The 12,242-nt window shown below is 41.8% G+C and overlaps 1 protein-coding gene across 5 annotated transcripts in view; it reads right to left on the reverse strand.

Moving 5' to 3' along the window:
- The window catches only part of RAPGEF5 (Rap guanine nucleotide exchange factor 5), a 219,423-nt gene that overhangs the window by 154,290 nt on the left and 52,891 nt on the right, over positions 1 to 12,242 (reverse strand). For all 5 annotated transcript variants that reach the window (XM_059933978.1, XM_059933979.1, XM_059933983.1 and 2 more), the window contains one exon: positions 2,890 to 2,956. In XM_059933978.1, the coding sequence (XP_059789961.1) occupies positions 2,890 to 2,956 (67 nt within the window). The remainder of the gene's footprint in view (positions 1 to 2,889; positions 2,957 to 12,242) is intronic.

Below are 12,242 nucleotides of genomic sequence, written 5' to 3' on the forward strand. Positions count from 1 at the left end.
TCACTAGTGTTTTCTTCCAGGGTAGAATTTTAGGTATTATTTTTTTACATGACAGGACCTTTCTCTTGATGAACCTGAGACTAAGAAATAAACTATTTAAAAATGAGGATTTTTTTTTTAAAAAGATAGCAACATACAAAACCCTCAAGTTTGAGTAAAAAGAGGTGAATATACAGGGCAGTACAGTAAACTCTATTGTGGGAAACTGCTGCCCCCTTTCCAGTGCCCCCTAATTACACAAACCTTTTGAAAAGCACTTTAACAAGTCTGCATTACAGACGTCACTTTTGCTTTCCTTTAATGCATTGAAGGGTCGTGCTAGATGACAACTGTTACTTGACTGATGTATGCAAACATCTCCCTTCCTACGTGGTGTTAACAGCTAGGTAACAAAGTTTTCATACCAAAGCCAACAGGAATAACTACATTGTGAAGCGGTGAAGCACAACAGTCCCTTCATAAACGCTTATACAATGAACAGAGGAATTTTAGAACTTAGATATTGTCTAGTCCAGCACTCAATTTGGCCAAGGTCATAGTGTTGGAAGAACTAAGAATCAAGGTCCACGTTCTCAGTTCAAAGACAGTTTCACTATTCCAGGCGGATCAGCCATCAATTAAGACGTGAATTTTTCTCCTCTGCCCTTTATTCTCATTCCTACTCTAGCACCTTACCTCAGCTTACTCAGTCTTTTAGCTTGGAGATTTTTTCTAGTAAGATTACCTCAACCAAATACATAGCCGACACATTGCTGTCCACCCTCCTTTTTAGAGGCTTTCTTGAATTTGACTTTCATGGTATAAACCATTCAGTATTTCCACCTCTCACTGTCCTCTCATCTCCCTACTGCCCTCTTATCATGGGTGCTGCCCAAGACGCCATCTTCCACTACGCTCTTCAATCGACAACCTGGACTGGTTCCCATAGCTCTAGCCCTGACCTTTCTGAGTTCCAGATTCACGTCTCCAGGTGTTTCCCGAATATTTTTACATCCTCGTGTCCTCAAACTCAGTATGTCCAAAATTATGTCATCTCTCCTTCCACGCATTTTACTCAGCTTCCTAAGAGTATCATCACTTTTCCATTCAAGTTCAGAACTCCGATGATCTGACTCCTCCTCTACATGTACCTGTCCTACTGATTTTTAAAAACTTCTTTATGCTCCTTTTTGAACTCATTTTTCTTTTGGTTCCCCCGAAAATCTCCAGAAACTATAATAGGTTTTCATCAGCCTCTCAACCAGTCTCCCCATCTCCAACTCATCTTCTTGTTTCTTAAATGTCTGCTTCATCATGTTAATCTGTTGTTCAAAAAGTCTTTCACTTTTCTCTATTAGGTGCTTCCTCTGTAACCAGAGGGGTCTACTATTTTCCCACTGTATTTTCCCATTCCTCTGCCTGCACACAATAAATCCTACAGCTAGAGTACACATCCTTTGTCACCTGTTCACATCCTGATTGCCTTCAATGATGGTTCAAGTCCTGTCTCTTCAATGAAGCTCTCTGCTACGGTTCTTGGACTTACTACCTATACACCATGATTTTTGATGCTCAATTGCCAGCTGTTTTATAGGTTAACTTTTTAAAGTGCCTATCTTCCTGGTACAGCTGTAGGAACCACATCGTACCTGTCTGCTGCTTCTGAAACTTACCTAATAACTGTATTACGTTAACAAAAAATGAGGTGTAGTAGTTAAGAGAACATGATTAGGAAGCAGAAAATTCTACGTTTAGATCCTGGCTTTGTTCCTTTCTAGATGGGTGACTTTGGGCAAGTTACCTAACCTCTAGAAGCTTTCATGTCTGTAAAACAGAGATAATGCCACTTATTTCACAGGGCTGTTGTGAAGTGTAATGTGTGTGTGTGTATGTATGTATGTACACACACACACACACACACACACAATGTTTAACATAGTATTTGGTCTGTAGTGAGTGTTTTTTTTTTTTAAACAGATGGCTGTTAACAATTTTGCACATAACAGGCACTCCTCTTTGGTCAATATTTTAAACTGCAAAGGTCATGTTAAATATTTTTTCATAACACGCTGTCAAGATTTCATTTCATGTGAAGTTTTATACCACTGAGCACTGTATTTAGCCAAAAGTTACTTTTCTAAGCTACATTCCAGAAGAGTAGAAAAGACAGCTTTTAACTTTCAAGCTATGCCCAGATGCCAAGACTTGGTGTACCAACTGTGTAAGATCAGTTTCATTCCACATATATAACCCAAGCCAGCATGACTTTCAGCAAGCACTGCTTAAAGAATGCAGTTAAAGAAGAATTCAAGAATCCTTGGGAAGGCTAGAAAAGTTTCCAGAAAGCCCAGCCAACGGATAAAGATTTTGTGAGACAGGATTGCTAGACCCTGTCAAAAACCGGAGCTCCATGATTAGAGGCCATGGCCACCTTTTTCTAGGAAGAAGGGGATAAGCTTTCCTTCAACCAACAAGTCAACTACCGACTCTAATTAATGGCTTTAAAAGACATAATGAAAATGTTGCAATCTACTACATTTAAAAACTGAAGACTTGATCTTTTGTTGGTTGAGGTGATCTTTTTTTTCCTAATGAAACATACAGTCTTTTCTCCTTTGTGCAGCAGGTCACAACTTGCCCTAGGTTAAGTCATACTGTATTAAGAAAAAAAAAAAAAAAAATCCTCCCCTAAGGTTTCAGGAACTTTCCACCAAGAGCATCTATGATCTTGCAGGAGAGGCTGCATCAGAGTAGAACAAGCTAATGCCATTGACTCCTTCTGCCTTGACTTGGGCCTCCCACAGTGATGAGCAGCCATAGGGCAAGTGTCTCTACACCACTACCCAGACTGCCGCCCTCCAAAGACCCATTATTTCTGCACCCCTGGGCAGGGAAATCACATGGCCTTACCGCAGACGTTAGACGGCAAAGAATTTCATCGCTGCTCTCTTCTGAGTCTTCAATTTTCTGATGAGATCTTTGAAAAACAAAGAATAAATTACTCTTCAGCTTTGGTTGTTCAAATTTATTCACCAAGTGATGGGGAATACATGGTAAATAATAGCATTATTGCTTAATACATTAGTGAAAGTGCCCATGCGAGTAACACGGTGACAATAATGCCATAGGAACACAGCTCTGCTGCAGCCCAACTGTTCCTTCGAAATCAATTAGCAAGAACGTCTTTCCCATACATCAGTTAAATCCTGAGGGCTGCGTACTGCTCTCCAAATGATAGCACAGAATAACCCTGACACACCAGATTTACAAACACGGGCATGCACAGAGCACAAGTGGACGGCGAATGTAACGTAAAGTACTGACATTCCCGCTCAATCTAAATGAAATCCAGATTCCAAAAATATGAAATATGAATTTTCCACTACATCTGAGTTTCAGCCCAAACAGATTTATTATGAAATGGTCTATTATAAGCCTAATACTGTGATAGGAATTATGTTCAATACAATAGCAGAAGCACTTTTGTCTTTTTTACAAGACCACAGCCCAGTTGAGAAGAAAATTATGCATGTGTTAAATAACTAAGGAGACATACAACATAATACACAGTATAAGATCAGTGTGTTTAGAAAAATCATCTTTCTAATGTAATTCATGAAAAATTTTCACCACACGAATGTACATGCTAACATAAAAAATTATCTACTTCAGACAAATCTTATAAAATTACATTTTTTTTCCTGACTTGGTCCAAGGAAAAAAACATTGACTAATGCCAACTGAATATATGTAATTGTCTCCCAGATCTATTTCCACAAGCAATTCCCTTCAACACCTGTGGACTGGGGGGGGGGGGGGGGGGGGGGATTGGTGGTAATTGCCTTGCAGAGCGGCGGTATGGCACTGGCAGCCCAGTGATTGATTTCAGTCTCGGGAACTACAGTGGGCCAGCTGGAGCGCGAGCCTCACGGGGCACGAGGGCTTCTCCTGGCTCTTAAGACAGCTAGGAAGATGCTCTTTAAGAAAAGAAAAGCCAGTCGTATCAATTCTGGCACTGGCTTCCTGTTTCTGTAAATGTTATTAAACCCTTTCAAAAGAAAAAAAAAATCCCACCCTTCAAGTCAGAGCAATGAATTACAAACTACCGCCTTTACAAGAATTGCATGTTCTAGATATGAAACAGTGGGCATGTTGTCAAATAATTTCATTCTTGGTGCAGCAAAGCATCTGAAACATGACCTTGATAATGAACATTTCAAACAATGAGCTTTATTATTAAAATGATCTATTCACAAGGTTTCCATACACACGAAGTTACACTGAGAAGAGATTTGCAACCCTTTGTAACATAAGCCACCAAACTAGGTTTATAAGATTATGCTGAGGTGACAAAAAGATCTGAGAGGAAATTAGGAGCCAAGAGCATTAGACACAAGAGCACCAAACACGGGCTTCAACGTCCCGTCTGTCTGTGCTGAAGCGCAAGCTGGTCGTGCCCTCTCATGCCTCTCAGCCCCCAGCAGCACCTGAAGGATAAGTTAACGTGCATGACGTATTTTGCATTAGCACAGATTCTGTCATGAGTGTGTTTTCAACAAACTGCTGAAAGGAACTCAAAACTCCAAGGGAAGCTCTTGTGTACGTCACTGATCGTGGCTATTTGATGAGTAATGGCCAAGCTGTTGCTAGCTCAGTGACAAATAATTTGTCTCTGTTCAAGCAAAACTATCTTTCATCACGCTTCCAGCACAAAACATGCCTTGGCAGAAACGTTTCTAAAGGAAATACGTGTAAGAGAGACAGAGTGATGGTCTCCCGAGAGCTGTCCCACAGCCCGTCTCCCATTTTTATCCCCTCAATCACCATAATTTATACCCAGAACTCCCAAGTCCTTCTCTAGCCCCTGAATCTTCCCTGAGCTCACCCTGTGTTTCCATCTAACTTCAGTGTGGTTCTAAGTGGCCATTCCAGAACGTTTTCACCCACGTGGGAATCTCACAGGCTTCTCAAACTCGACATAACTTCCACTGACATCCTCTTGCCTCCTGCCCTCACCGGTTCTGCCAGCGCCTCTCACCACTCAGCTTTATGTCACCCTGCGGCCCTTCCCCGCCTCCGGCACTCCCCCGCCTCTGCTCTGCTCTCCTACTTTCCTCCCCACGAGCTGCGCTGATAGGCCCCCACGTCCACAACTTATTTTAACCACCTTCTAACCAACTCGTCTCTGCCTCTCCTCCTGTACCCCATCTCCTAGAGATGCCAGGATTCTCCTTCTAAAACCCAGATCTGGCCCTGCTTTTCTCCAGACTCACACCTTCAGGGATTCTCCCACTGCCTGCTCAAGAATTCAGAAAGCCTCTTCCTTTCTGCTAGGGAGTCCCAGGTTTGCCCTGCACCAGCAGGTACCTGCATGGCACCTGGCGTAGAGGAGGGATGTGGGAACAGGACTGAGGGGGACAGGCAAACAGTGGGAGAGCTTGAAAGGGGGGAAGGAAGAGAGAAGGGGGTGCTCCCTCACTCCCCTTCCCTCCTCACCACTGTGGCCCCTCCCCAGCTTAATGCCAAAAGGCCCAGAAGTACCAGACTCTCTTTCCCCAGTAAATGTATTTTTACAAAATGAGATAAATTCTGATTATTTAACGATATAAATACACATCAGTGCAACTCAGTGAAGACAAAGTCCTCACATGTCAGATCAAAACAGGTAATGAAACAAACAGATGGGGCAAGGGAGAATAAAGGAAAGAATCAGCTGTAATACGTAGTACACCATTTTACATAAGTGACTCGTGCATCCGTGGATTTTGGTATCCATGGGGGTCCTGGAACCAATCCCCCACGGACACCAAGGGAGGACAGTACTTGCATATTTGCCCCATTGTTACCAAAGGGGGCCGCGCTGCTCAGTGAAGAAGAGACGAAGAGAGACTCTGGTTAGAGAAGGGGACAGAGAAACCCTGGCTGGACTCAGCCGCCAATGGCAGTGACAAGTTGACATAAGAAAGAGAAGGAAAAAGGAAGTGGCCCCAGGAAGGAAGACCCATCCTTGAGGGTTTGTGCCAGCAGGAAGCTCTGGCACAACGGGTGTTCCCTTTGTGAATTCTCACGGCTGCTTCTCAAGGTCTCTGCTTGCCAACAGCCCAAGCCTGACCCCGTAACCCTCCAAGGCAAATGCCGGACCCCAGTGCTGTGAATCCTAGTGTGTCGAATCCTAATGCCTAGTCTTTGTAAGTGCACGAGGTCTGCAACGTCGAATCCTAATGCCTAGTCTTTGTAAGTGCACGAGGTCTGCAATATCTAAGGGTGCCGCTGTGAGGACACAGGAATGGCAAAAGCCTCTGGTCTTCTGCCCTTGTCCCTCTAACTATCAAACAGGACACATTATCGTTCTATTCTACCCCCACCAAAACCAAAACAAACCCCTGCCTTCCCTATAGCCTTCCCCCGCTTAACTACAGGCAACTCCATCCTTCCAGTTGGAAGTAATCCCTAAGCCCCACAGCCCACCCCCCACCTTACAGTCTACATTGTATCCATCCCCAAATCCTACCAGCTCTGCCTTCAAGAGAGATCTCCCTTTTGACCATTTCTCACCACCTCTACTCCAACCGCTCTTGCTCCAGCCACAGGATCTCTTACCTCGACCCAGGAGCCAGAGTGGTCTTGTTCACATGTAAGTTAGATCATGTCCCCCCTCTGCTCAGAATCCTCAACTGACTCCCTATGTTTCTCAGTATAAAGCCAAAGCCTCTACAGTGGCTGACATCTCTCACTTCTCTACTCCATTCCAGTCTCTCTTGCTTTGCCTTAATGCTTCTGTCTTGGGCCTTGCCCTGACGGTCCCCTTATCCTAGAGCACTTCCCTCACACTGCACACTGCTTCTTCCCTCACATCCTTCAAGTCTCTGTCAACCTCTTGAAGAGGCCTTTCCTGACCCGTATCTCTATCGCTCATTTCCTACTTTATTTATCTGCATAAAGTTTTCCACCATTAACCAACATAAATCTGTTTGTTTATGAAATTGCCTGTCCTCTCCCCTCCTAGACTATAGGCTCCATGGGAGTAGAGATTTCTGTCCGTTTTGTTCCTGGTTCCACCCCCAACACTTAGAACACAACACAGTCCATAGGAAGCATTCAATAAATCTTCACTGAATAAATTAACTGAGGACCTTAAACTTCAGGAAATGCTCTGCTATCAGCCACCATCCCCGGATGACCCCAGCGCAAGACATCAGCTTGTTCTCTTCAGTCAGTTCAACTGAAGGACCCTGCTTATACTCGAGCCATTTCCCTCAGCTCTTCCATCATCCTCCCAGCTCCCTGCAGCGGTCCCTCCTCTCAGTGACCTCCTTGTCTCTGAAATCCAACATGAATGACTTTCTTATATCAAACTCTAAAGACCTGGTAACTCTGAAAACATCTTAAATAAAATAACAGCAACCAATGGTCACCCTCACTTCCTCCTCTTCCCCTAAGAAATAATTAGTACAGTCTTAGTGACAGTTTCCAACCTGGCCAGCTGTTTGACAATCGTTTACACAATTCATACTGCATCAGAAAAAAAGCAGGAAATTCCCCACCGCAAAAGGTCTCCCAACACAAACTCTCAGCTCTGAGAGGGCTAAACAGTCACGTGGGGTTGATTTTCAATAAAAAGCCTTAGGAAGCAGCACATAAGAGCCATTATCTGGGCGGTAGAATTCATTTTATACCAGTCAGGTCCAGTATAATTTCTAGAAACTTGGGTTTAGCTGGTATTCCTACAGGGGTTCCCAAAATTCTCTTAGCAAAAATTCCTTCATGAGAATTATGTAATGAGTTTGAGATTATTCCAATGACGTTTTTCAAAGTAAAGCTTACCGTAAATCTTCTATATGAGAGATAGAACCCACACTCTTTAATCAGGTTTTGACCACAATATTTGTGCCTCAAGCTTCAAAAGCAACTAGTATCATCTTGTAATTGGAAAATCCTACTTCCTTTGCAACAGTGGAAGAGGTTTCCTGGGATTTCAGGATGGAAAGCTGGAAGCATTTCTTACAGAAATATTATCTAAGTAATATCCTTTTGCATTTGTATATTGATGTAACTTTAAAAATGCACAAGTTCTATCTATCTACATCTACGTCTCAATATTGAATGGCATATTCACTGAGTTGCCAAGAGCTACCACTCCACACATAACATGGTTCCTGCAGGAAAATGTGTTAAATGTATCCAACAGCCATAAAATAGACAAACATTTGGAGTCTAGTGGTTCAAGAGGTGTAGACCATGCATAACTGGCATGTGCAAAGCCAGGTGAGGTGTCACACATGACCTTCCAGGCACACGTGAGCCAGCACGATCCCAGGCCCAGGCATGTTGCACATGACAGAGGTCACGAACAATCAGTTTTCATGTAAGTTGCGATCACTGCCATCCCTGCGGCTGTCATTTGTTTCTGAGTGTTTCCTACATACACCCTATACATCAACCTTCGCCTTAAACAGAGATATTCTAGACTGAGACTTCATGAAGGTGGGGAGCACGCATGTCTCCAAATCAGGAAGAGGATGTTCCTGGGGAATTTGGGGCAGGCCTGTCCACCACCTACCACCCTGAGCCAGGCTGACGCTGCCCTGCCCCGCCCTGCTTGGTCTGGAGGGACCTGAGGAAAACACAATTTTTAGCGTGAACCTCAGACTACCCCTGCTAAAGGCTGGTGAAATTCTAGGGCATGGAATAAACCAGAACCAAGACAAACTCTACAGGAATCTTTCAAACATGATCCCAAGACAAACAGGAGATGCACAGCACACACATATATGAAAAAAAAAAAAGCACATAATAGTTAGTGGGCTTAACAAAATCCATCTTTAAGATATTCTGCCAACACAAGTGAGAGTCGCTTAGCCTGATCTGTGATTCAGGGGCGTCTCGGGAGAAGTAATATCCAAGGTGAGGTTCTGATGGAAAAGGAGTGGCCCTGGAACTCAGCAGGATGACCAGCACAGGGGAAGTGGAAAACAGCAAGAGATAAAGCCAAGGACAGAACAGTCAGGGCCTGTCTATTGTTGCTAAAGAGTTTTGGTTTTATGCTGAAGGTCATGAACTTTGGCTGTAAAGTGAACAAGATGGAAGGAGAAGTACCTAGAAGAAGATATAAAATCAAAGGTAGGTTTGGTTTCTTCCTCTTACGATTGAGAGATCCATTTGTTTGAGAAAGGAGAACAGCCAACAGAGAGTGAGGAACTGAGAAAGCAGGCATGGGAAGTGTCCAAGGAGGGGTAGGACTCATAGCCCAGGCAGAAGAATGAGTCTAGAACAGAAGGAGGGACTACTCTTCTTCCACCATGCTGGGAAGAAATGATGATACGTCAGCTGACAATGCCAGAATCCACATTCTTCTTGGACAACCCAGAATCCATTCCACACTTGCTGAATGTCAGGCAAGGAAAAGTATTAGGGACTTTCTCTTTCAGAATTATTTCCTGGGCCAGGTTTTAAAAAATTTTTTCCCTAAGAAATCATTGCCACAAAAGAGAATGTTCCTCAAGGGACCCAGAGTCAATCTCTACTGAAACCAACACCTACTGACCCCAAGAGGATAAGAAGGTGTCATACCTGACACTCAAGTACTGTCCCACCTATATCTTCCCATAATATCTATAACAGGACAGATCTATTTTGCTTAACAAAGCAAATTCCTATTACAAAAAGAAAAAGTGGGACCGTAGAAGAATGAGAGTTGGATTTTTTTGAGATCACTGACATCATGAATACAAACACCTGTTCAACCTTCTCAAGAGAAGATAATTTTTCATAGCATCAGGCTATCAGTTATGCTTATAGAGGAAATTTACCAAACAGTAGTAAATTGTGAATGTGACAGGTTTTATTAAGGTCCAGGGTATACAGGGACACATTCATCTAAAATTGAATAAAATTAGTTATTACTAGTATCTCTTTCACATTTTATATTGAAGATTTGAGAACTAATGCTTAATATTTAATTAAACAGCTACATTTCGAATGCTGGCACAAGCATGCCTAAGAGTTCAATTGTTGTTAAAATTCCTGTACTGTTCCTAAATTGATGTACTCTCATAAAGATAAGCTGTCTGTTCCCACACCTGGAATAAGTCTGGTCTGTAAACAATGGAAATTTTGGAGGACTTAGCGTTTCCTTGGGAGAGGGGGTGATGAGTAATAACAAAGACTAACACAAGCTGGTTTCACAGCATTTTTTATACAAACAATTTAAAGTGATAAATGAAAATTTTCTTCACCTATGATTCTAATACAAAACTTATGCCAAGTTCCATCATGAAAAGTTTTTTGAGAAATACTCAAAAAATGTTTGTTTACTCATCCAGTCTTTCCTCCTCTCCAAGATTCATAAAATGAGAACCTAATTAGGAAAAGTGAGGAATACAAAGGGTAGGTTTGGGACATAGGAATGACAAACTTGAAGTTGATCTCCCCAGTTAGAGGCTGTTAATCCAAAACCATTTCAGAAATTAAGGATGCCAATGGATTTCTCATGTTGCTTATACATGTCAGGTAGAAAAGGACAAGTTAGGCAGGATAAGGAGAATAAAGGGAGCAGAGGTGACAGGGTAGTTGGTGGTGGTACTATTATTGTATACAAGGTCCTAAGAGAAGGCAGGAACCTGAATTTTGGGAGTCATCACTGTGGAGCTGATATTAAATACATGACTGGGTGAGGGTACATCCAGAGTGAGAAGAGAAAAAGATGTCTGAAGACTGAGCTCCAGGACACTCCCTGTTTAGAGGTTAATGTTTCCAAACGTAGGTTTTATTATTATGCATGTGTGGTGAGGCCAACAGATCAGGAGATGACTGCCACTGAAAAGACAGGTCAATATGGGGAGAATTAACATCTTAGCAATATTGAATCTTCCAATCCATGCACATGGATAGATCCTCTACTTACTTCAATTTGATTTTTTAAATCAGGCTTATGAAGTGTCTGACATACAACTTTTGCACATTTTCTTGGATTTATACCCAAGTATTTCATAATGCTTTTTTGTGCCAGTATAGAGAAATACATTTTTTTATATTGACCTTGTAGCCTGTGATCTTGCTAAACCCACTTACCAGGCCTAGTAGGTTTTTTGTAGATGCCTTGGGATTTCCTATGTATATAATTATGTCATCTGCAAAGAGAGATGGGTTTATTTTTTTCCTTCTAATCTGCATACACTTTCTTTCTTTTTCTTGCCTTACTTGCACTGGCTAGTATTGAAAAGAAGTGTTATAAGAGGCAATGTATTAGCCTTGTTCCCAATCTTAGTGGAAAAACATTCAGGCTTTTGCTATTAAGTATGATGCAAGCTGCAAGTTTTATGTAAGGTTTTATCAGATTGAAGAAATTCCCTTATAGTCCTACTTTTCTGAGAATCTATATCATGAATGGATGTTGAGTTGTTTTCAAATGATTTTTCTGCACCTATGGAGTTTCTCGTATAGTTTTTCTTTTTTGGACTGAATCTGGTGAATTACATTGATTGATTTTTAGATGTTGAATCATCCTTGTATTTCTGGAATAAATATCATTTTATGATGTATTATCATTTTTATATATTGCCAGATCCAATTCAGTAATATTTGATAAGACTTTTGTGTTTACATTCATTTTCTTTTTCTGAACTTTGTCATAATATAGCTGGCCTCATAAAAGGCCTTACATGACTTACATATGATCACATCTCTTACAGGGCTAAGCACAGCACTTTACACAAACCTGATCGTCAGTAAATGCTGCTAAGTAAGTTACTCAGTAGAGAGTAGACCCTTTTCCTTACCTGAAAATTAAGAGGAGCAAATTCAATTATCTAGGAAATCCCTTCCAGATATAAATGCTTATGAAGCTAAATTTACAGAATTTCAGAAGTGTCAGCCAAGTGGCAATAGGTACCACGCTCAATAAAATCTTTATGTTCTGAAAAAATTAATCTGGCTTCTTTACGTAGTATTTTGAGACTCTGATTTAATTAACTTTCACATTTCCTATCACTTAACGGAGTTTTCTGTCAGGCTAACTTTATAGAACACTAGATTTCAACCTTGGTATGCATTAGCCTCACATTTAGAACTTTACAAAAAGTACCGATATCCATGTCTCATCTCTCTATTCCAGTCCTGATTCAGTAGATCTCAGGTTATACCTGTTTATTTTTTAAAGTATCATGGTTGAGAACCAGTGCCATGAAGATCACTTCCAAGTTCACCTTCTGCCTTCGGTTCATGTTGCTGCCTGCCACCAAGTACAGAGGCCTCTGCCCTCTTGG

Source organism: Balaenoptera ricei, chromosome 9 (genome assembly GCF_028023285.1).
Source record: "Balaenoptera ricei isolate mBalRic1 chromosome 9, mBalRic1.hap2, whole genome shotgun sequence".
Classification (NCBI taxonomy): Eukaryota; Metazoa; Chordata; class Mammalia; order Artiodactyla; family Balaenopteridae; genus Balaenoptera; species Balaenoptera ricei.